General features: G+C 48.1%; 5 protein-coding genes across 5 annotated transcripts; 3 read left to right on the top strand and 2 right to left on the bottom strand.

Moving 5' to 3' along the window:
- Positions 1–83: 83 nt before the first annotated feature.
- Positions 84–4,962, bottom strand: EDB91DRAFT_1255080 (S-adenosyl-L-methionine-dependent methyltransferase; the record flags this gene model as incomplete). Its single annotated transcript, XM_041323916.1, has 21 exons — positions 84–209; positions 260–370; positions 427–521; positions 689–729; positions 783–1,037; positions 1,090–1,103; positions 1,161–1,431; positions 1,478–1,636; positions 1,687–1,703; positions 1,753–1,793; positions 1,844–2,010; positions 2,067–2,160; positions 2,214–2,517; positions 2,564–2,933; positions 2,987–3,235; positions 3,294–3,403; positions 3,449–3,886; positions 3,940–4,201; positions 4,254–4,650; positions 4,692–4,818; positions 4,873–4,962. 21 exons carry the CDS (start codon positions 4,960–4,962, stop codon positions 84–86), a joined length of 3,738 nt encoding a protein of 1,245 aa, XP_041170619.1.
- Positions 4,963–5,192: 230 nt separating this feature from the next.
- On the top strand, positions 5,193–8,375 carry EDB91DRAFT_120340 (peptidase S8/S53 domain-containing protein). The gene is made up of 5 exons (XM_041320682.1): positions 5,193–5,925; positions 5,973–6,506; positions 6,554–6,654; positions 6,707–7,213; positions 7,266–8,375. Exons 1-5 carry the CDS (start codon positions 5,260–5,262, stop codon positions 8,053–8,055), a joined length of 2,598 nt encoding a protein of 865 aa, XP_041170618.1. The 5' UTR covers positions 5,193–5,259; the 3' UTR covers positions 8,056–8,375.
- Positions 8,376–8,898: 523 nt separating this feature from the next.
- EDB91DRAFT_1255078 (WD40-repeat-containing domain protein) lies at positions 8,899–11,513 on the top strand (the record flags this gene model as incomplete). The annotated part of the gene is made up of 8 exons (XM_041323915.1): positions 8,899–9,285; positions 9,320–9,400; positions 9,457–10,462; positions 10,519–10,711; positions 10,772–11,159; positions 11,218–11,307; positions 11,379–11,402; positions 11,457–11,513. 8 exons carry the CDS (start codon positions 8,899–8,901, stop codon positions 11,511–11,513), a joined length of 2,226 nt encoding a protein of 741 aa, XP_041170617.1.
- Positions 11,514–11,666: 153 nt separating this feature from the next.
- On the top strand, positions 11,667–13,145 carry EDB91DRAFT_120266 (uncharacterized protein). Its single transcript, XM_041320674.1, has 5 exons — positions 11,667–12,149; positions 12,219–12,453; positions 12,502–12,696; positions 12,752–12,899; positions 12,961–13,145. Exons 1-5 carry the CDS (start codon positions 11,841–11,843, stop codon positions 13,106–13,108), a joined length of 1,035 nt encoding a protein of 344 aa, XP_041170616.1. The 5' UTR covers positions 11,667–11,840; the 3' UTR covers positions 13,109–13,145.
- Positions 13,146–16,494: 3,349 nt separating this feature from the next.
- Positions 16,495–17,251, bottom strand: EDB91DRAFT_1001496 (uncharacterized protein; the record flags this gene model as incomplete). The annotated part of the gene is made up of 4 exons (XM_041312243.1): positions 16,495–16,599; positions 16,651–16,830; positions 16,881–16,975; positions 17,020–17,251. Coding segments are annotated over 4 exons (612 nt in total), but the record flags the coding sequence as incomplete, so codon positions are not given.
- Between the last annotated feature and the right edge of the window lie 7,554 nt (positions 17,252–24,805).

The raw sequence follows: 24,805 nt of genomic DNA, 5'->3' as shown, positions 1-24,805 counted from the left end.
GGTATTATAGACGCGTCTATGACTAAGGTATAATCAGCCGTCAGTGATACTGACACGCATGCTAAATTCCTCTATTGATACCATCACAGAACCGGACTCGCATCTCTACTAGGCTCTGCATCCCACATCCTGAACATCGCCCCACCTAGAGCATTCCCGAGAGCATAAGCCAGCGGTATAGGCACCGCATTACCGATCTGTCTGAATTGCTATGGAACACGTCAGTTACGGAAGGTCAAGAGCGGCAGCAAGCGCTCACATCATCGATAGCCTTTACTATCTTCCTTCCCTTGTTCACCGAGACGAATTTGTAGTCATCCGGAAACCCTTGCGCACGTGCACATTCGCGAACTGTGAGGATGCGTTTTTGCTGGCGTACGAAGTGTAAGGAGTCAGATTCCGAAAGGTGATAGCTAGAATGCGTACCGAGGGATGCAATACTTGACCGCCCTTAGTATTCGGCAACACGGTGGTCAGTGCAGTCGAGAAATACATGTCTGCATTAAGGCGCTGGTAGACGGCTGTTGGAGATTCAGCCGATGTATTTTAACAAGAAAATGTTGCGTCTTGCCTTTATATATCGTCCTAGCGTTCTCGTGCTTCGAGAGTCCAGTATGCAACTCCTTGGGCAGGTCTATCGCATCCGCGTTGAATTCCACACGGCCAATGTAAATGTAGCTTAACTTACCAAAGTGATTGGCTCCCGCTCTCATGGGCACATTTACAGTTCTAGCTCCGGACCTCAGAGCGCCATCAATCTAAGGATAGACACTAAAGCATACCTTTCAATGATAATATCCCCGAAGCGTTTGGTATAATGATACATAAGCTTGTCGCTTCCCCGCCGCACGAACTTCTGGTAACGGGAAAGTGGTCCACTCGGATAATGGCATGGCTTCGAGTAACCAGCGAACGGATCTGCTGAGGTTCTTGCCGAAGGCAGCGCGGAAAAAGATGGGATTCCAAGCTTGTCTTTGCGCTTGCGCTCCACCGCTCTATCAGCAGCGGTTTTCGAGATGTTGGCGTGGGGGTTAGTCCTAGATGCAAGCGTTCAAATGAGCCAGGTTACCAAATTTGGAACGTTCATACCAGTCGAACGGAGGCTGCGAAATAGGCTGGAGTAAGAAAGTTGTCATCAAAAATGTGGTGTGTGAACATACCAAATCGCCAATAGCTTCGTGAATCGTCACGAAATGCAGCGGGGCCGAGAGGTCAGCGTTGTTGTCACCGTACTTCAAGCGCGAGACAGGTCCCAAGTAGGCTCCGGTGGGCAACTTGACGCGCTGTACTCTTGAGTGAGGGAAGAAGTGCGTCGGGATCGGGAAATCGGGAAGAGGAACTCCTTGCCTGGCTGCCACGAACAGAACCCGCTTGCGTGCCTGAGGCGCGCCATAGTTTGCTGCGTGAAGAACGTTAAATTCGACCTGGTAGCTGAAAAGGAATCAGCATCGAACAGTGCGAATGTGTAAAATCATACTTCAAGGCCAGGAGGGCAGCGTAAATGAATTTCACGACGCCCGAAGCGACAGTTTTTTCCTTCAGCGAATGCTCCAGGATGCCACTGACATTCTCCAAGAGGAAGTACATCGGTCGGTAAAACTCTACGTACGCGATCATGTTGCAGACGAGCGTGGACCTGCAATATATCGTTAGCACAGGTACATACTGACCGCACGTCTTGTTCACCGTATGTCATTTTCTCTCTAGGAACCAGATTGTCATTATGATGCAAAGAAAGATTCTGATCCTTACCTTCACGTGATTCATCTTCGAGAAAGACTGACATGGCGGGCCTGGTACAAAACGATAAACATAGCCGAGGATAAAATAAATCACGACGCACCGCCATAGATAAAATCGACTTCGCCCGGCTTAGGCATCGGGGGTAAGGGCGTCTTATCTCCCAGGGATCGGAGGGGGCGAGGATTCTTCCCCTCTGCGACATCAAGGGCGTGCTGGAGGCATACATTCGTGCATTGATTGTATACCGTCACATTAGGGTGATTTTGCCTGAGATAACATCAGATCAGTATGAGTATATGGAGTATAAATTAAAGTGCACTGACTCATAAGTCTTCGCTGCTCCTGGAGAGAACTCGACCGCATATCTCGTCTCCACGAAGCCGGACATATCCAATCCAGTTCCGAGGCCACCCGCGCCTTCAAGTACATGTTCAAAGCAGTCACAAAGCAACAAAAAATAACAGCCAAACCAGAAAAAAGTTCCAACCCTCGAAGTGGGCCGTGCCTCTGCAACTGTTGAGCCCGGCGGGCTAGATTAGCTCGGTGCTCTTCGAGGCACTGGAAGCAAGGCCGGAATTGACTTCCTGGCCACGATTCTAAGTCGTCGAGCGAATTGACGTCGAGGGAGTCAGCGCACTCGTTCACGAAGAAGTGATCATCGTGAGTGACCCAAGCATCAATAATAGTGTCGTCTGTCTCATGAACGACGAAACATTGTCCTCGGATATCGTCGGGTCTTGTTTTCTCCCGGGTCTGCGAACGGAACAGGCGCCGCTACGAGATGTGGTTAGAGAGAGCAACATGCAAGTGGTGCCCTTACCTGATCATAAGAGATTCCTTTTGGCTTATCAACGCCAGGGGAGACTTTCCGGACAATGTCATCGTAGCGTCCAAAGAGTCGAGTGATGACTTCAACACACTTGCCCCTTTTAATGTCGAACTTCTCAATCTGACCAATTTGATAGATACTATTATGCCCTGTTGAGATATACGCGAAGTCACCGACGTGGTAGTTGACGTCGTTGTGAGAAAAGCCATTTCGAAGGGCTCGTGAATCAGTGAAATTGGACGCGCGTTCCTTGTGACCGCAAGCGAGGCACTGTTTATGGTCGTCGCAGAAGCTGAGAAGAGTCTGAGTCTCCAATTCTGAGAACTGAACAAAACTAGAGTCGAGGCTGTTGAACATAGGTCTGCGGGGCCGTGTTCAGTGTTACAAGAGGCATTGCTGTAAGAAGTGTCATACCCAGAATGGAAATCATTGTCCTCTTCGAGAGTTGACTCGTCTGGCTGGACACTATCCATTGGGAGTTCACGAACATTACATTTTCGCGAGATGGCGTCAATTTCAACGTCGCTGCAGTCGGAGATCATCAAATACAGCGCATGCGAGTGGCCCGCTTCTTGGAGTAGAGTCTTCGAGCTGTGCGTGAACCACTGCGCATGGAACTTCTTGACGCCCTCATCTTCGAAGAAGTACCGAATTTTGCAAAACCTTTTGATGTGAGCCCGTCAAAAAAAAAGTATAGCAGGCGCACGCGGTATTGACTCACCAATAGTCATTTGCGAGTTTGTTTGTCGACTGGGAGGGCTGGTACTTATAGCATTTTGCTCGAGCAGCATCCTCATCCTCTCCAGGTACGACCATCACAGCATCTCCGACCTCATGCGAATAAGACAGATTTTGTCGAGAAAAGAAAGGACTTACTGAGTATTTCACGTTGTCCACGAGAACAGAATTATAAAAGTCAGGATGATCGTCCACAGGGTCCAGCCATTGCACAGAGTTCGGGTTGGCGACATGTATTATAGGAGCGTGACGTGGAGCGTCATCCGACATGTCCATGTCCTGGTTTATAGATCGCCCAGAAACCTGAATATTCTCAAATAATCGTTGGGCGACCCTTCCGACGACGGGTGTGGTGACAGTTTTGTTCCTATGTTTAAGAACTTCTTTCTCGATATCGTTAGAATGCGAAGAACGACTCTGAGGCGGCCGCTGGGTACGCGAGCGGGAGGCAGGAGCAACCTTCTCCATCAAATGATAAGACTCTTCTTGTCCAACGATTTCCTTCACTACCGGAGTGTGCGCGACACTGATACCGTCGTCGCAAAGCTCGTTGAGTGTTGCAATAATATAACTTTTCTGTCTGATGTTAAGAGAGTGGTGCAATACACGGGGATCATAGATATACATACAATCTCATCAGACTGTATGTCATTTTCATCAAGCTCACGCCCGATGATGGTCAACGCAACAGAAACTTCATCAGGCGAGTCAGGAGCTACATGAAGGGCAGAAACAAAATCTTCATAAGCCAATTGTGGGTTGACCAGGGACATAGACACAAGAAGATGTGAGATTCGATGCTTCAGCCATAAGCCACGAAATAAGGGAGTGTATTGTTGTGAAGGACGGTCGAGAATATACCAAGCATGGTCCGTTAGGATATAAAGCTTGCTGAACATTGGCAAATGAGTTATAAGTACCGTTATCATGGAAAAATACTCACTCGTCAAGTTCTCTAGAGCGCTGTCGTATATCGTGGAGGGTAAATTTGCGGATTCGTGTCAAACGAATCCGTTGGAGGCAATCCTCTTCGTTAGACATACCATACCTGTCATCATCGCTGTCATCATCACAGTATTCGTCGTCGTCGATATGGGGTTTTACATAGCCGGACGCTCGGTACCTCTTGCTGTTCATTGCAAGATTAACAGTAATAAGCTCCCCAACCGGCACTAACTGTCCCGTTGTGCACTCGTATATAGAGAAATCTGTTATAACACGTACAGGTACACCCCCGGAATCGTCAGAGTCGGAGAGTTCAGCAGGGTCGGTTTCGCCAATAACCTGGAAGTTCTCGTCCTCGTCGTATTCGTCGTCGGGGGGTGCATAAATCAGTGTTTCTACGGGGAACATTAGAAATACGAGATTGGAGGGGGGAAACTGGACGTGCCTTTAGGTATTGTGAGCTCTTTGGGCTCAGAGGGCTTTTGAGGTGGCTGTTCCGGCTCGTTCAGCACGGACGAGTCGCGTACGACGACGGTTGATTTCTCTGACGCGTCTGAATCACTCTACCGTGCAATCATGTTTGATATTAGCTTGAAACAACTGAGTGGCTAACTTACGACGCATGAAGGTGACCTCTTCCTTCTTTTGTTCTCGGTGCGTGAGGACTCCAGTTCTGGCTCAGGCTCTGCAAACCTCTTTGAGGGCATTTTCGAGGATGAGGCATAGGTTGACATGGGCCCATAACGCCGCTTCTTCATAAGTTAAGCCGCAAGTATATGGAGGATAAAGGCTTAGGAGTAATACTAGTTCCGACAAAGAGATATTGATAGGCTTAACCGAGATACCTTTAAAGTATAGAAACAAAACAGGTTGATTTGGGGGGTCGAAGTGGGTCAACGACTGTGATTTTCTGCTTCCGCAATTCGACCACGTGGCCCGGGTAAATATTGTCGAGTTCATTACTCGGTACTAAGTCACTCCAGCTGGCGTCAACAACTTCTGACATGCGACTACCCTTCCCGCTCCTTCTAGCTTTTTTGCTTCAACAATGCGTCCGCGCTTCAACACCCGCCAAACGCTCTTATGCAACACACGATTATTATGTCATCGAACATATCCCTTCCGCAGGCTCAACTCTAGATGAATGTACCGGAGAGCTGGGAGTAGAGCTCGTCGAGCAGGTCGGGGAACTGCGAAACATATGGCTAGTGCGCTCCGCGAAGCTCATGTCCAGTTTTTCTCCGAGGACAGGATCAGACAGGGTCCTCGACAGGTTCGAGGATTTGGTCGCCCTTTCAGCACATTCAACTAGTTTATATCCACGAGTGGGTCATCAAGCCCGTGCGCACCGTATATTATCGTCCATAAAACACTTCTCACCTCAAATACCACGCCAACGGACAAAGCGAGACAACTCTTTTCTAGAACGAGCACCACCTCCTGTGAATCCTGGCGACTCTCAACCAGAAGCCTCGGAAGCCATTGCAGAACGACTTGGATTTGTGGACCCCCTATTTACTAAGCAATGGCATATCGTCAACGACCAGTACCCTGAACATATGATGAACGTGACGGGTGTGTGGGAAATGGGCATCACTGGGGAGGGCATCATTACGTCGCTGGTGGATGATGGACTGGACTACCAGAGTCGGGACTTGGCTGAAAACTTCGTACGCTAAAGCTGCGCGATTCATTTCCTGCACTGACTTTCTCACAGGATGCAGAAGATTCATATGACTTTAACGATCACACTGATTTGCCCACTCCCATCCTTGCAGATGATCACCACGGCACGCGCTGCGCCGGTCAGATTGCTGCAGTAAAGAACGACGTCTGTGGTGTCGGTCTCGCTTACAAGTCAAAAGTCGCCGGCGTCCGCATATTATCTGGCCCCATAACAGATGTTGACGAGGCGGCTGCCTTGAACTACGGCTTTCAAAACGTGTCCATCTTCAGTTGCAGTTGGGGACCACCTGACGACGGCAGATCGATGGAAGCTCCGGGATATATCATTGAAAAGGCCGTTGTAAACGGCATACAAAATGGTAGGGCAGGGAAAGGGTCGATATATGTCTTTGCCAGCGGAAACGGGGCCGCGCAGGGAGACCAGTGCAATTTCGACGGGTACACCAATAGCATATACTCGGTCACCGTTTCGGCTGTAGACTTCAAAGGCCTACACCCATATTATTCTGAACCTTGCGCTGCAAATATGGTTGTAGCATACAGTTCAGGGAGCGGTCAACGCATCGTAAGCCTGCGACTTCGCACATGGAAATTAACTGAGGTTATTTGAAGGTCACTACTGACATCAATGATAAATGCACCGACTCGCACGGAGGCACCTCCGCCGCCGCCCCCAATGCAGCTGGTGTATTTGCTTTGGTGCTTCAAGTTCGGTGAGACCCTTATCCCTTAACTGAGCTCACGCTAACAATTTTCTGACGACAGACCTGACCTCACGTGGCGAGACATACAACACTTGTGCGTCAAAACTGCTCAGATGATAAACCCCGAGGACCCCGACTGGGAGCCCATGGCCTCTGGACAAATGTACTCGTACAAATACGGCTTCGGGCAGCTTAATGGCTACGCCTATGTCCAAGCAGCGCAGGATTGGCAACTTGTGAAACCGCAAGCGTGGTTCCACCCTGCTGCCATACAGATCAACAATGGTACTTTGCTCACGGAAGATGGAAACATGGAAGGCGGACAGCCGATCATCTCTGGAGGTGTTATGAGCTCGTTCACGGTGACGCAAGACATGCTTGACGCGCACAACTTTGAGGGGTTGGAGCACGTGACCGTCAGAGTGTGGATCTCGCATAGCAAGCGCGGGGATGTCGAAGTTGAGCTCACGAGCCCTGGCGGGGTACGCAGCGTTCTTGCAGCTAAACGAGATCACGACCGTGCCGACACTGGTTTCCGGGGGTGGAGATTTATGTCCGTCAAGCACTGGTATGAATGTGTTTCCCAAGGCAGTCCTTCAAATTGCTAAGTGTTTTTTCAGGGGTGAAAATGTTATTGGCACTTGGACGATCAAGGTCTCTGATCAATCAGCCGAAGGGCATAGCGGAACTTTTCATGGCTGGCGTCTCATGTTCTGGGGCTCCACCGTCGATCCCGCTGATGCAAAAACCTACGTTCTCCCGCTTTCACAGTATCAGCTTCCTTCCACAGATGGGGACGACGCAGTCAGCATTCCCACATCGACATCCAGCAAATCTCACCCCAAGCCTACCTCTGGTCTTCCCGACGACCACGGGACTGCCGAGGGCGAGGCCGGCAAGCCTGCATTCCCATCCCAATCCGTGCCTGCGACCGCAACGATGACGCCTACGCCAGACGAAGGCTGGTTCTCAGACATGTCCAACCTCGTATCCAGCCAAAAATGGTTCTTCGGGGCCATCGGCGCCGTGGTGCTCTTCGGTGTGGGTGCAGGTGTGTTCTTCTGGCGACGCCATGTAAAGCGTCGAGCATACGCTGCCCTCAGCGCGGGTGATGAGCTGCCGATGAGCTCGGTGTCAAGGCAAGGTAGGCCCCGTGCGAAGGAGCTGTATGATGCGTTTGGGGAGGTGTCAGATGACGAGGATGCGGATGAAGAGACTCGGTTGCGTGGTGTAGGATTCCACTCTGGGTTCTTGGACGACGACGACCCGTCGTCTGTCGGCCCTGCGCCCGTGTATAGAGACGAGCCTGAAGCGGGCCAGGATGCGAGTTCTGACGTTAGATCTGCAAGCCCTGAGAGCGGCAGTGGCAGTGGAGATGGGAGCTGGGAGCTTGCTTCTCAAACACATTGATCTATATGGACTTATATACATACTTGGTTTTCATTTCTGTGTATTAAGGAGGGCCGCATCTCGTGTTTCGTCAACATCTATATTACATACCACCGGAGCATATTATGACGACATGTATTCTGACAACAGGATAGCCATTGTACAGTCATATCTAGAACTCCGAGCCTATCAAGAAAATACTGAAGACAGTCGAAGGACGCAAGCAGCTTTTGCATGACGACTCAGAGTGTCATGAGATGACAATGTATATGTACTGAGGTTTGAGATCGTGAATAAATCCACATGTATGCTGGGGAATTCAACGGATATATATCAACGCACAATGAGCTAACCGCGAGCGCGAGACTCACCACCGTTATCCTAGTGTGATGACCGGGCGGGCTCCAAGCGCCATCGTGGAGGTATCCTCAGTCTGCCATCAGACCAGCTAGCATGAGAGGTGGCAGAGGAACGCCGTGCACCAATGCACGTTCGGGAGCGAATCAGCGTCACGTACGACATCAAGGACGGTGAGTCACTCCGCGTTATTTCGTGCAACACGGCAGACTCCTCTCTAGGCGGACGTCGGGTGTCCTTGACTTTCTTGTATTGCGGGACGGCATCCGCATATGGGGCCCGACTCGGGCAGTTTGTGAGTGTGCACGTCGAACTCAGTTGTCTGTCCGACCGGACCGAATGTGGGACGGAGGGATTACCATTTTAGGCTAGTTACTTGGTCTGTTTACATTGGCCCACACTTCACCTTGCCAATCAACGTTTGAGTGTAAAGACTCAAGAGGCATCTGGCCGCGCACCCAGACCTGCTGTATCACCACAGCGTATCAGTGTCGCATACCAGAAACCATGATAAGTCGCACTGACGACGGTTTTTCAGATGCAGATATCCAAGGACTCAAGTTCGCATTCTCACAAAGCTGCAGCACTACCAACGGAGCGACCACCAGCTCAGGGTTGGAGATAGCTATGGCACCAGCGAACTACCAAACTGGCTGGCAGTCCCACAAGAGTGCAGGTAACCTAGAGCAACAGATCTCACTAGGCGGTATTTGGACCGGATCACCTGTAGACGTCAAAGGCAAAGGCGTCGCACGGAGCCTCGATTGGCATTTGGCCACCATGGCATCGAATGATAGGGAGCGCGAAGGTCCGTATCTTATCTGCTCAGCAGTCACGATATTGAGCAATTCGTTTCCCGCGCCCCTCCCCACTCACCCGAACTACGGCGCTGCTGTTCGCGTGAACGTTCACAGAAATGACATACAAGCTCCTCGAGTCTCTTCCTCGTTCTGTACTTGCAAGGCTGCAGCGTAGAATGGCCCCTTTATTGCAGTTCGATGTCGTCGGAGTGAGTCTGATGTTTTGACACTAACAGCCGTAACTAATAAATTAATTAATATTCAGTCCCTTCCAATAGAACTCTCTCTCCTCATCTTCACGCATCTCTCAGCAGCTTCATTGCTCACCTGCTCTCTTGTATCCAAACGTTGGCACGCCCTCGCAACAGACCAAGCATTGTGGCGTCGTCTTTGCTACGCACACGGCTGGGAATGGCGCACGGACGTTGCTGCGCCTGCCTCTTGGGACGGACTTGGTGCTGTAGATCCCGCGGATGCAGTCGTTGGCGAAGAAAGGGACGAAGATGAAGGTATGGGTGACGAAGAGGAGGACGAGGACGAAGGTAGCGGTGAGGGCGCAGGCGATGTCATCGATTTTATAGGGGATGACTCAGTAGACTGGGCGTCCATGCCGATGGACATCGACGACATTGAAGCACAGGGCCTATCCCATTTCCTCATACCTATCAACCATACTGCATTCTCTTCCTCCTCCACATCTGCCATCACCCCGATATCCCGTGTCACTTCGCAACGTGGCTTTTCACCCCGACGCGCGCATCTTGCACCTGACTATAAGCTCCTCCACCAGACGCACATACTCCTACACAATCGTTTCTGCCAGGGTGCATATCGCAGGCGTACCCTACCTTGCGCAGACACCGGTGGACACACTGCTGCAGTGTACTGCCTTTGGTTATGGACGTATCCTGCGGGGCTCGATGGTCGGTCTGCACCTCTGCAGGTGCTGTTTACGGGTTCGAAGGACCGCACTGTGCGCGAGTGGGATCTGCGCACGGACCGCGTACGACGCGTGGTCGGTGAATTGCATGAGTCTAGCGTCCTAAGCTTATGCATCTCTTCTGACTTTGCGAAGTCGGGAACTCCTGACGGAGAGGAGGCGCTGGCAGACGGGCCTGGTAATGCTGGGTTACTAGTGAGCGGAGGCAGTGATAGGCGTGTAGTTGTCTGGGACCTCGGCAAGGACAGGCTCGTCAAGGTGCTCCAAGATCATCTCGACAGTGTACTTTGCGTTCGTGTTGATAGCGGGAGACTGGTGACCTGTTCCAAAGGTTTGCTTGCGATTTACAGTTCTATCTCACAATGGACTGAATATATGCTTTCTCAGACCGGACTGTCAGAACATATGCATTTCCGTCCTTGAAGCCTCAGTTCGTGTTTCGTGCACATCGTGCAGCTGTTAACGCGGTTTCCGTCGTCGGTGACGTGATAGTGTCTGGCTCTGGTGACCGTTCCGTGCGCGTTTGGAATGCGAACACGGGTGCGCTAATCAGCACCTTTGAAGAACACCACGCACGAGGGTGAAGCCTTTCTTAATTTTGTTCTCCCGTGGATATCATTGACTGAGATAACGTCTTCAGCATCGCTTCTATCGAGTTCAGACCCCCATATTTGTTGTCCGGCTCGTCAGATATGCATCTGCGCATGTTTGACATAGCTTCGTCCCAAGGCTGGTCGACCAACCCTGATACTATTCCTTCTGGCACGATTTCCTCGTCATCATCGCACGCCCAAGATAATATTGCAATGATACCGGGACAGGGGACAGCACCATTCTTTTTACATGCCTCCCTAACACGGCCCGTGTCTGATACCCCGCGGCCAGATGCGAATACTGTCGTGTGTCATGCGTGTGGATCACAGGGACTGGCTGCACGGCGTGAGCAAGAGAGACATACACATCTTGTGCGAAGCGTTGCCCTTGGGGAGGAGTTTGCTGTCAGTGGGAGCTATGATCTAACGATTAAGGTATGTTGGATGCAGTCGCGGGGATCATACGAGGCTCATGAAGTTTATGTTAACACAGGTGTGGGACAGAAAGACAGGGGCGCTGGTTGCTGACCTGACTGGCGGCCACACGGGAAGGATATTCTGTGTGGGTTTCGATTGTACCAAGGTCCGTCCTCCATTTGATTGTTCACAAGTCAATTAAATCTTAAAATTGATGCGCTTATGTATTCGTTGCAGATTGTTTCGTGCGGGGAGGATCAGGTGAGGTGGTATGCTTCTCAGCCTTAATCCAAAAACTGACCGCGCACCCTGTAGAGGATCTGTATTTGGGACTTTTCCCATGGGATTGATACATCTTTCATCAAACTGTAGGTCTATTTTCATGCGATACCCCGTATTTTGGAATGCCTGCCCTATGGGGCCTGTAGATTGCTTATTGATTAACCTTCTTTTGCTGCGGAAGTCGTGTGTTTCCTCTTGGCGGCCTGGAGCTGTAAACACTACTTGTGCTGCCTGAGTGAAATGGACGTTATATTTTCATTTCCGCGGACGGTGTCTATGATATGGTTCGTAGATAGGCTGACCATTATGAATTGGCAATACACGACTGGCATTCGTGTATGATGTCACGCAACGTCATTTAAGTTGACTCTATAAGGTGTGGTTCAACCAAGACCGCGCTCCCAACTTACTGCAACTATGAACACACTCTTTGGTGGTCTTTCTCGCGCAGCTACTCTTCGTCGTTCCTCGCTCGCCCTTCGCCGTCCTCCCCAGCTTCTTCAACGCCCTTCTCAATTCACAGCCCATCCGGCGGTTATCAACCTTGCCCAGGTTCATGCACGTTTCGCGGCTAACTCAGTCTCTGGCAGACCAGGCAGCCAGACTATCGAGCATGCGACGCAGAATGTGAAGGAGGAAGTCGGGAATTCGATGACAGACTGGGCGCGCTCGATTGCTGGCGGTGTGTTCACTGTAGACAGCGTCAAGCCCACAAAGGATTCCTTCGTATGTGTCATTTGCGCGAATCATTGACAAGACTTCGGCTTATTAACGTGCTTCAACCATTCCATGTAGTTCGGCATCACCACTGCAGTGGCCCATTCCGTGCCAACCCCTTATCTTGCCATGGGCCTCGCTGGTGGTATCCCATACATCGCGTCATCTGCGACTACCGTTTATCTTGCACACCAAGCAGGTCTTGCGACCATGGGTGCTATCACGAACATGGACCCTGGTGTTGCGCTTAACGTCCTAGACCAAGCACTCAACTTCCAAGTCCACTATGGCGCAGTGCTTCTCTCCTTCCTTGGCACGTGACCCCACTTCTGTTTCAATACTTTGGCTCATCTTATATTAGGCGCAATCCACTGGGGTATGGAATTTAGCGGTCTGGGTGGGCACAAAGGCTACCCACGTCTGTTCCTCGGCATCTCTCCCGCAGTTTTGGCGTGGTCAACTATCACCCTCCAGCCCACTTTCGCGCTGCTCTGGCAGTGGGTTGGATTCACTGCACTGTGGTATGCCGATAATAAAGTCACCGCTGCCGGGTGGAGTTAGTCTCCTTGTTGTCGAGTCGCGACTCCCTTCTGATTGTGCCTTCTTCCCAGCACCAAAATGGTACTCCCAGTACCGCTTCTACCTTTCCATCCTCGTGGGTACGTGCATCATCGGCTCCCTTGCGGGAATCTCGTATTATGGCCCTGTCGCCGGCCATGGTCTGCTCTCCCATGACATCGATATGGTTCGCGCTGAACGGTCAGTATTTGCAACTGTACCGTATGCTGACGGTTCCTCACGCCTTGATCTATTTCAACAGGAAACTTATCGAGCCTGAGCGTGTGGGCCACGTCGGTGGTGACATTGAAGCTGTTCCGGGTGACGAGTCGAGCGACACATACGTTATCATCCGCCGGAAGCACAAGAACGGAAACGGCGACAATGGAGAGGCGGACGCTCAACAGTGATGTGTGGGTCTTGAGGCGAGGCTCACTCAAAGTGACGCCAGAGAGCAGAACATTGTGGAAATAATCATTCACCATCACTTGTACTTGTCTTGCAAGGAGCTGTATATCTGTACGTATATCATACCTCTCGCTGTACTACCATCTCCATAACAAAATGAATGTTCTTGGATGCCTAACCGCGGCCTAACGGTGTGCGTTGGAACATGCGCGTCATTGCGGTGCGTATGTTCGTAAAAAGTCATTTTATATTTGGGCGAGCTTGCAATTAGCATGAAGGGATACGTGGAGGACGTGCGCAGAGTCTTCTGCTTCGTGTTGGTTTCACCAATCCTCACGAGACAGGACATGGCTGTTTTCACGTTTTCCGATGTGCTGTAATTACTTTAAACTTAGTCTCCCCTAGCCAGACCATATAGAAGGAAGACAGTCGTTCCTTCTTGATTCTTTAAACTCTGATGACGTTCTACGACAACCCTTGCGATCCAAATTCTGCTCATCATTTCATGAGCAAAGCGTATTGCCTTTTGCCAACATGCCCGATTAGAACAGCATCATTTTTGAAGGTTCGTGGTCTAGCCACCAGACTATGCTCCCTCGGGTCATTAGAGTTATGAAGTGCATCTACAGCACCGTCAACCCTGCATGCTCACCACCATCTACGGTGGATACCCGGTGACATTTGCCAAGCCTTTCCTACCAGGTGCAGGAGTCTGGATGTGAGTCGTCAATTGTCATCCTCAATCTCCGAGAAGGTGAAGAGGATAATTCATGCATGAACACCCACTTTATGATCAATTTAAACACCATGCGTGTCCACGACAAATTCAAGGAAAATCATTTTCCGCACCCCAGGAGATCCTCACTGTCCTAGGAGAACTCAGAGACTACGTGAGGAGCATCATCCAAGGGAGATGCATCAGTAAATTCTCATATTCCTTGTTTTCCTTTTTTGTCACTTCTTACGACTTATTTTCCCACAAAAGAGCCGATAAGTTACTCGCAAGGTTGGTGACGTCCACTTGTGGCAAGCCGCCGCAAGTTCAACAAGTAGATCTCTCCTCTTATTTTACCTTTTTTCGCACTTTTCTGCACTTTTTTGATACTTGTTGAGTCAGAGGAATTAAAATGGTCTGCTCCACAAGTGCTGGCAAGTGGTTGATATGTGTGATACTTTTTCCACTTGCTTGTACTTTTTTGAGACTTAATCCACACTTGTTAAGAGAAAACACTACATCTCAAGCAAGGCAAGTTGAAGCAATGTTATGATCAGCGTTCACCAAATGGTAAAGGCCTAACACAACCACTAGGACTCGTCAAGGATAAGAGCAAAGAGATGATATTGAGAGTGAACGTCTGAGTCTACACTGGGTAGGAACGAAGAGGTTAAGTCTAAAGAGAAACTACGCTAACTACCCTACCTATACATAACATTGAGTCGGAGATATCTGAGTCTGTAAATAATCAGCCAATGAGAAAAGAGTCGTACGATACTGCGCATGACGTAGTATGACGTCGCGTTATATAAGTAATGATGTCAGAGATGGAGATTAAGTGATAGGAAGACATATAGTTCTAGCCCTGGGTGTAGGGGATCCGATCGGCAATGTGACTGATGAAATGTGAAGAGGTGAAGTTGTGACATGGTGATGATGTGATAATGTGAAAGGTAGTGGTGTCACATGACCAGTTCGGGTATGGGACATAGCCGAAGGAAAACTGAGGAATGAAAAATGATTCGTGTTAGGAATTCGTGACAAGCAAGCGGACAAGTTAATTACAGCGCTTTGTGAATATGATGACAGTTGTACGCTTTCGGAGAAAGAGAAAAATAAAAAAACACTAGCAACAGTCATTATGTATCCATGTTATTCTCTACTACCATGTTCCGCAAAATCAGCCACGACGTCAAAATTGCTGCAATGAAACTCTACAAAGATGCTCATATGTCCAAAGATGACATTATAAACTGTGTTGGCTTCTCCGAAAGCACCTTCTGGCGCACACTCAAGCTATGGAGGGAGACAGGTGATGTCGTCACTCTGTTGTGCACTACTCATGGTCACCCCCATCTTCTATACTATGACGATGTTGATTACCTTGTCTGACTCATCGAACACTGTCCTACATGGTTCCTGGATGAGCTTGCCGAAATGCTTGACAGTAACCAGTTCATTTCCATTCATTATGTCACTGTTCATCGGACACTGGAGCATGCTGGGGTTTCCTACAAAAAGTTGTGGTGCATTGCCAAAGAGAGGAATGAGCTGCATGGTGCTGAGTTTGTTGCTCGCATGGCACAATACCAGCCAGAAGAAATTGGGTTTCTGGATGAAACTTCGAAGGACGAATGTACTCTGGGGAGGGCTTGGGGCCATTCGAAGTGTGGGAAACGTACAGAAAGTCAGCAGCCTTTCATCAGAGGATCGCGGGTGTCTGCACTCGGTCTGCTCACGATTGATGGAATGATTGCCTCAGCAGTTATCGAAGGATCATTCACCACTGTGAAATATATTGAATTTCTGGAATTGACAGTTGTCAGTGTCTTTCTGCTTTGTACTACCAGACGACGGACCATACTGACCTCCATAAAGCTTCCTCTCTGCCAGCAATACCCTAGAAAACTCAGTGTCCTTGTCATGGACAATGCGAAGATCCATCACAGAGAAGGAGTTGCAGAAATGATTGCATTGCATGGTTGGTCTTGCTCTCAATTGCTAATCTAAATCTGACTATGTTTTCTAGGTGTACTGACTCAAATATCTTCCACCATACTCTCCAGACTTGAATCCTATCGAGGAAGCTTTCTCAAAGATCAAGGCTTTCATTCATCGTCATGAGGACTATTTTGTGGGCTCGGATAGCATTATTTTTGATGCATATGAAGCCATGACAATCATCACAGACTCTGATGCAATCTTGTACTTTATACATGCAGGGTACTTCTAGTGTACAGGAATAATGTTTGTCCACAGCACAGTGAAAGCAATAGTAGTACATTCATGGTGGAAACAGCAGCAAACTTGAACCTAACCTTGACGAGACCATTGTTCTACAGCATCCTTCATCGCCGTGATCTTGCAGTCCATGAACCCCATTTCTTTCAGCTCAGAGACCACAATGTACTTGATGGTACGTGTTCCTGTGTAGCTGTTATTGTGTAACTTGGTCAGGATCACATTTGCAAGTGAAAACTTAGTGCAGAAATCATTGAGCATGAGATTGAGACCAGGCTGCCATTGTTGGAAGTAGGAGGGGCATCAACTCTCGGTCTCTATGTGGACAGCATTCTCGGGTGCCGGGGGACGAAGGAAGCCAAGGAGCTCAGGTGGTATGTTGAAGTTGATGGTTGGAGCACTGGATGTGTTCTTGTCGTGATTGGCTAAACATCGCTGAAGGAGAGGTGATTTCGCAGCCATTTGGTTGTCATGCAAACCATCAAAAGCATGATGGTTTGGAGGTTGGTTTACAGTCGCAAGGGGTGGATTCTTCGCCTATAAAACCATGAGTGGCTAATTATGAGAGCGAGAAAAATCTTAGATGACCATTGCAGCAGCCCAAATCTGAAAGTGGTTGTGGCTAAGCGGAAAATGTTCTTTATTGTCCGGAGGAATGTAGCATTGGCCACTCGATAGGCACCCTGCCTTGTTACAGACCCACCAGTTCCGCAGTGTCTTGACGTGTGCAGCAACCTCGATGTTCAATGGAAGTTCATCTGGGGTTTTCTAACATTCACGTCAGCATGTTTGTCTCATTACCTATTCTTCATGCTCACCTTGCTTTTCTTCTTCTTCTTTGGCCTGTCGGCACTGTCATCGTCGGTCCCATCATCTTTGTCATCACTGCCAACATTGTTTTCTTTCCCCATCCCTTTCTTGATCAAGGTATTGTCATCTAACACTGCATATATGCACTCATCTGATGTACCTTCTTGAGAATAGCCTTGATAATAACCTTCGCTTGAGGGTCCTTGCACTTGATGGCTGCTTCATGTAGGTTGTTGAAGTCATCTTCATTTGCAAGTGGGATTGGAGATGTTTGATGCCGAGGTACCGAGAATGTGAGTTCGTAGTCCGAGAGATCAGGTTTCTTAAGCTTGAGATGTTCAGCGAGCTTCTCGGTAATCTTGACCTTCACTTCATCCCAATCCAGGCCTTGTGCAATTTTGAGGAGTGCTGCTACATCTTTTCATCTTTTGTCAGGCTTCTTCATCTCATCCTGGGGATATATAGCTAATGTAAGGTTGATTGGTGCAGTGTTGGCTGAGTACTATGGTGTCACTACGAGCTGGCTCTGCTCTAAGTCATCCGAGAGTACGACGAACCTTTTTCTGGCTGTTCCTTGGGAGGACAGTGGATTCAACAGACACAGATTGTTCGCACTGACTCAAAGGGGAGCTCATAATTTCAATGATACTATTGTCAGAGAATGTATCAAAGAATATACTGCTGTATGGTAGGGGCATAAGATACAAGATATTAACAGACGTGCCATGGATTCGCGATGCGCATTGTTTGGTCTAATTTGAACACTGTCATTTTTATTTCTTTCTCTTTCTCCGAAAGCATACAACTGTCATCATATTCGCAAAGCGCTGTAAGTGATATTGGGGAAAGTGAGAAAAAAGGAGAGTGAGTGACATTAAAAATAGATCATAGGGAGCGAAAAAAAACAGAATTAAATGTGTGGAAAATGGGCATGGCATGATAGCACTAGTATTAGTAATGGCAGTGGCTAGAAATGCCATGTGAAGAATGAGATACCAGTAGACAAGTAATTTGAAGTACTAGAAAGACACTAGTAGTTAGTTGTGAGATAGTAAACATCAAAAAAATGAAAGACTGCACCAGCACCAACTAGCAGATGAGTGCATGCTCATCTTCAGATCTGCATGAGATCCCAGATTTTGCGAACACCTGAGTCTCCCATGGGGTTGATGGATATCATGTATTTCCTGGTGGGCCCACCCCAGTTGGCTTCCAAAAATGCCAAAAGAGCACTTGTCATATAGCAGATTCAACCACTTCCAATACCATTTTTATGGCTAGCGTTCACCAAATGGCAAAGACTAACACACAACCACTAGGACTCGGTCACAGTTGATGATGATAACAAGATAGGATTGAGTGTGAACGTCTAAGTCTACTACAAGTGTAGAAACAAAGAGGTTAAGTCTAAGGAGTACTTATGCTAACTAACCTACTTATATACATAACATTGAAGAGGAGATATCTGAGTATCAAAGAAATCAGCCAATGAGAAAAGAGTCGTATGATACTGTGGATGACTGATCATGATGTCGTGATATATAAGCAATGAGTAAGATGGTGACTAAAGAGAAACCCAAGATCCAACCTGGTACTTCTTCTGGAAGTGAGATTGTTCTAGCCCATGGAGTTGGGGAACCAATTGGAGATACAATGGGTGATATGTGAAGAGGTGAAGATGTGACATGAAGTGAAGTCATGTGACTGGTTCGGTTATTAGAAGTAGCTGGAGGAAAGCTGAGAAACGAAAAATGATTTGTATTGGGAATTCGTGACAACCATTCACAGACATCCCTACTGCTGGTCCAACCCCCTGTTTCCTCATCCACTCCATCCCTCCTTCTCTGACAATGCATGCAGTGCATCTCAGCAGGATTAGCCCTGCTACCTCTGCCCAACTCTGTTCCACTTCTCTGACACTACCCCTATTTCCTCTGACCCTATATCCCTACCATCCAACCCTATCTGGAGCTCCACTCCTCTGCTCTGTCAGTCCACCCGATCCTACTCCTACTCCCTCCACCATTTCTGCTTTTCCAACCCACTCGGTTCCTCCAGTTTCTCATCTGCCTGACCGCCTGACCGCCTGACCGGTCCACTTCTAGACTAGGAATCACTCAACTGGTCCTACCTCCGTTTGGTACTATAGTTTCTCCTTTTGGATCACCAGTAATTCCTATAACTGAGGATCACTGATCTGTCATGTACACACTGTTCTACAAGCCTCCACTTCATATTTCTCTGTCATCCTATTGTAATTCTGCACACTCAGCACATAGCCTCCTGCTATGCTATGCAACTTACCTTAGAGTATGTAAACATATGTACTTTGTCTGTAGATACCTCAGTCTGAATATTACCTTTTCTAAGCCTGCTCTTCTGTTCCTTGACTTGGGCATAACCCTTGTCAACTCCTGTTTGCTGGCCTAGGGGATTGACTTCCTAGGTTGGCTGCCCTCTCTGCTTGTCCAACTTCCTGCGCCTTGGCCACCTTTCCTGCATGTTGGACTTGAGTTCAGCACTCTTGTACATCTGTCCTATTTGTTTCTGCTCTGCTTTGGACTTTGTCCAAGCAGTCCTATCCGCTCTGTTTCTACTGTGGGTTCTGACCACAGTAGCCCTCTGACTCTCTCCTGTCAGGTGGGTCAACCTCCGCCCGACTTTCCTGCACTCGATCTGGTAGTCCATTGGCCCTCCTTCAGAGAGCCTCTGCTCCAATGTCCTGTTGGAGCTCATAGAACTCAAGTTGGACTACAATCCAAAGTTAGGGGCATGTACTCAGGTAAGGGGCACAGTGCACAAGCTGAAGCCAAGCCCCTCAGACTCTGCCTTACCCCTGAGCACAGTCTTAACAGCACTGCTCTCCTTGCCTGTTGATTTATTGTACCTAGGCAACTGTGCGGTGTGGGGAACGTCCCCACTGTAGGCCCATATCCCGTATAATTCCCATGCCTTACCACCATTTTCCCATGCATTCCACTACCCATCCGCATCTTCCCTGACCCGTCCGCTACATGGAACCAAGCGGAACCCAGCGGAACAATCGCATACCACACGCATTATATTCTTTTAGCCCTCGGAACATCCTCCATCCTGTCCATGTCCTTCCATCCTCACTGGTGAGTACTAGCTACGTTCCCCGTGTTACTAACATGTTCCTATCTCATTTCCTATGTGTTATGGTACTTATACGGATCCTTCCGCTACTCAGGACCGATTCCTTATCTCACAGCCTCACCCGGTTGTAGCATAGTGCATTTCGGAACCCCTTCCTATATAGGTAGCAATAGATGGGATCTTAGTTTTTTACCTTCTGATTGACTCAACTCCACTTCCACTTACAGAGTACTTCCCAGTACTCCACTCACTGTCTAAAATATCTTCCCGATGTGGGGAACGTCCCCACTGTAGGCCCGTATCCCGCATATTTCCCATGCCTTCCCACCATTTTCCTGCATGTTCCGCCACCCATCCGCATCTTCCCCGACCCGTCCGCTATATGGAACCCAGCGGAACCCAGCAGAACAATCGCGTACCACACGCATTATATTCCTTCAGCCTTCGGAACATCCTCCATCCTGTCCACATCCTTCCATCCTTGCTGGTGAGTACTAGCTACGTTCCCTGTGTCACGAACATGTTCCTATCTCATTTCCCATGTGTTACTGGTAGCTTATACGGATCCTTCCGCTACTTGGGACCGATTCCTTATCTCACAGCCTCACCCGGTTGTAGCATATCGCATTTCGGAACCCCTTCCTATATAGGTAGCAATAGATGGGATCTTAGTTTTTTTACCTTCTGATAGACTCGACTCCACTTCCACTTACAGAGTACTTCCCAGTACTCCACTCACTGTTTAAAATATCTTCCCGAATCTATTCCTGATCACATTGCATCTTTTCCGCCCCTGTGGGTTCCGCTCGAAACTGCCCGACATCGGATCTGACGACTTGGAGCAAGTACCAGACACCAGCCTGGTCCGACTTTGCCCAATCATCCTCCTGCAGGCTCCTGGTTTCTTTTCCATCCGTTTGTTCCCCATTAGTTCTGTTTGCTCCCCATTTGTTCTGTTGTTCCGCAGTTAGTTCTGTTAGTTCCACTCGTTGCGCACTGAGTTCCTGCTTGTCGGGAACCCTCCGCATCTTTGTGTTTCCAGTCCTAGTAAGGACCAGAACCCTTCGGGTCAGCTAGACAGAGTCTAGTCTTTGTTTCCTCGCACTTATTTGAGGACTCGCTACCCAGTAGCAATCCCCTCGGGATGAGTATAAGTCTCAGCACCCTTGATAGACTTCTGAATCACCCAGAGTCTATTTTCCTCACCCACAGCAGTGTGGGGAATGTTCCCACTGTAGGCCTGTATTCTTTATATTCCCTGGATCTTACCAGTACCTTTCCGCAGTGTTCTGCTACCTATCTGCTTCTTATCTGACTCACCCACTTCACAGAACTAAGCGGAACAATGCGGAACCAAGCGGAACAACCATGCATCACGTGTGTTATATCCCTTTAGCCTTCGGAACATCCTCCTCTGTCCTGTCCCTGTCCTTCTATCCCTCACTGGTGAGTACTTGCTACATTTGATGCTGTTACTGACATGTCGCTATCTCATTACACACATATTATGATACTTATATGGATCTTTCCGCTTCTCAGAACCAGATCCTTATCTCACAGCCTCATCTGGTTGTAGTGCAGTGCTCTTTGGAACACCTTCCTATATAGATAGAAAAAGATGGGATCTTAGTTTTTTTTACCTTTGGTTAGACTTGACTTGACTTCCACTTACAGAGTACTTCTCCAGTACTCCACTCACTGTTTGATATCTTCCTGAATCTATTCTTGACCTCATCACAATGCGCATGCATCTGTGTGTTCCACTCGAGACACCCGACTTTCTGAATCTGACAACTTGGAACAAGTACCAGATGCAAGCCTGGTCCAACTTTGCCCAATCTTCCTCATATAGGCTTGTAGTTTCTTCTTCTGCCCATTGTATCTGTGACTTCTGTCCACGTGTTTGTTCTGTTTGTTGTGCATTTGTTCTGCTAGTTGTGTGCTTGTTCCGTTTGTTGTGCACTTTGTTCCGCTCATCACGCATTTTCACATCTGTGCATTTCTGATCCTAGTAAGGATTGGAACCATTCAGGTCACTAGACAGAGTCTATTCTTTGCACTTACTCGAGGACTTGCTACTCAGTAGCAATCCCCTTGGGACAAGTATTAGTCTCACACCCTTGTTAGATATCTGATTCACTCAGGAGTCTATTTTCCTCACCCACAATGGGTAAAGATGCCATTCAACACATCAACCAATGTTCAATAGATGTGAAGCTCTGTCATGGCTGGATTGAAGAAGAGAGCATTGATGTAGAGCACACACAAGGTGCACACCTTGTCTTCAAATTCTGGAACTGTAGTAGTTTCCTATGTATCATGAGTTCCCCAAACAAATCTTTTTTCCTACCTCAACATTGCATCTAAGTCTAAATGCCCAAGTCACATAAGCACTTCACCTCTTCACACCTGTCACATATATCACATTTCACAATCCTAACTTGTCATAGAGTCACCAGTCACACATGCACACATCTCTCCCTTTGTATTGCCAATTCCATCTCTGATTAACATAATAATCCAATCTTCCTCAATGACCCTTCCCTCAATAGATCTTCTCTTTAATGTCCATCTCTTCTTGAATATTCTCATCAGATTCCGATCCTCTTACACTCCTGATTCAGAGTATGACTTCTCTTTCCCACTTGCATTCCTACTTAGTCTAGTTACCTTTTTAGTCTTGGTGTTGTCTTCCTGCTACAACTTTGCCCAGTTCAGTGACCATTTAACATAGTTTGTGTCTTCTGCATCTTTTGCATCCTCTGCATATTTTGTGTCTTTGTGCTTTTTAGCATCATTAGGGAATCTGTCCTGTTCATTGGACACCTTCCCTTACTATTCCTACTCACATCCTATACTTTCTTACCCTTTCCTTATATCAGAACATAGTGGAACAGTTACACTGGAACCATTGGAATTAGTGTTGCCATGGCTCCAGCTTATGGTTGGTTTTAGCCGCAGCGAGAGCTGTGGTTAACTGAGCTGAGCACATGGTTTGGCTTATATAATATACGGCTCAGCCTGGTTGATGTCACTGTGGTTAAGGCTAGTTTAAGGGCTTAAAGCCAGCTCAAACGAATTAAATTAAATTAAATACATTTTTGTAGTGGTACTGGTACATGATGTGACAGTGATGAGATTATGAAGGAGGTAGGAAAAACATCAGTGATAGAGAGCAGGAACATCAGGAATGTCGTCACATTCATCTGCTGCCATGACTTTGAGAAGAGCATCATGCTCAGAATCGTGACTGCTGCCGGTACTTCTAGCAGACAACAAAGATGCATCCTGGTGCGTGTCATCTGACTCCAGCGTGCACTGTATTTGAGTATAATACTCCATTTCCCGCTCTGATGCTGATCATCCTTTTGTGAAGTCAAGCTGTTCTTTCTTCAGCAAAAACTTGAGCATCTGGAGGATCTCCACCATAGTGGGGCTGAGGGGATGCATTTTTTGGTACACGTCTCACTGCTTGATGAAAAAATGTGTTCGCAGGGAATGGCAGAGGCTTGGATCGGCAGATAATCCATTATGAGGTTGTAGATGGTGGGAAAGAGTGCTTTTGAGCTCTGGTTGACATGCGATCAATAATGAATAGACGTGAGTGACTCAATAAAAAATGCACATTCCAAAATGTGAGCGGGTCGGTTCCTTGAGGGCTGACATGGGATGTACTGTATGCATTAAATTCTTCATTGACTGTTTGAACACCGAGATGGTGATGCGGCAGCAAGTCAACATCGGGAATACCATAAATTTGTGCGCCTAAGGTTGCAGTGCATGGTTGGTGAGCAGGTGATTCTACTGGTGGATATTGTACAGAGCTGGCTCTCTTCTCCTGCAGCTGTAGGACATGTTAGGTCAAATATGCACTGTTTGAGTCAAGGTAGACGTACCAGTGGCATGATAGAGTCTCTGGCAGTACTGAGCATGTTCCTCGCCCCTGTGACCATCAATCCATGATAAATGCAAGCTAGGGTCAACAACTATACAAAAAAACTGTGAGAGATCAAATTGTATCAAGATTCAAGACCAAACTCACACATTGCAATCACATACACATTCATCTGACTCATCTTGTGACCATACTTCTCTGCCCAGGTTAAGCCTATATTAATTATGGGCATGCAGTGTGTGGCGATCTGGGCCACCCCTTCCCACCGCTTTATCAGATGTTCTAAGGTGGTGACTGCACCACTCAGCATAGGGTTGCTTTCACTGGACATTGATTGTTGGCAAGTGTGGGGTGCCTGATATATAGATTAAAACACATGACTGGGCTTCAGTGATATCAACACTTACCTCTAAAATCACTTCAAGGTCTTGCAAGACCATCCACTCCATTGGACTCAACCCGTGTTTGGATAAGCTAGTTTGAGTTGCGAGGTAGCAATCAATAGCCTGGGACACTGTAAGTTTGCAATGAATGTTATGCTGAGACAAAATCTTACTGGGTGAAGTGTTTCGAAGACGATTGAGCATAACATACATTGAGTCCCATCAAGTAGGCTCATCGCATAGAAGTTCGAGGACTGGAAGCTTTCCTCCTGGAAATAAATTTCCCTGGTTGCTGATCAAGATAGCATTCTGGAAGGCTTCATGTCGTTGGCCTGATGCCCAGATCACATGCACAAGATTCTTACCCCACTTGACAGGATGTGAGTTTCAGAGCTTCCAAATACCCCTCCTTTTTGATGGCAGTACCGTGAGCTAGCCACTCAGTGGGCACTGTTGTAAGATCCACAGAATGGTAAGAGGCTGATAATGTGCTGGATGCATATGTTGATTATATGCGGGAAACACAGGAATTTCGTGA

Source organism: Suillus paluster, assembly GCF_016628075.1.
Source record: "Suillus paluster strain FC165 chromosome Unknown EDB91scaffold_126, whole genome shotgun sequence".
In the NCBI taxonomy this organism is placed as follows: domain Eukaryota; kingdom Fungi; phylum Basidiomycota; class Agaricomycetes; order Boletales; family Suillaceae; genus Suillus; species Suillus paluster.
This window is presented reverse-complemented; position numbering and strand designations above follow the sequence as displayed.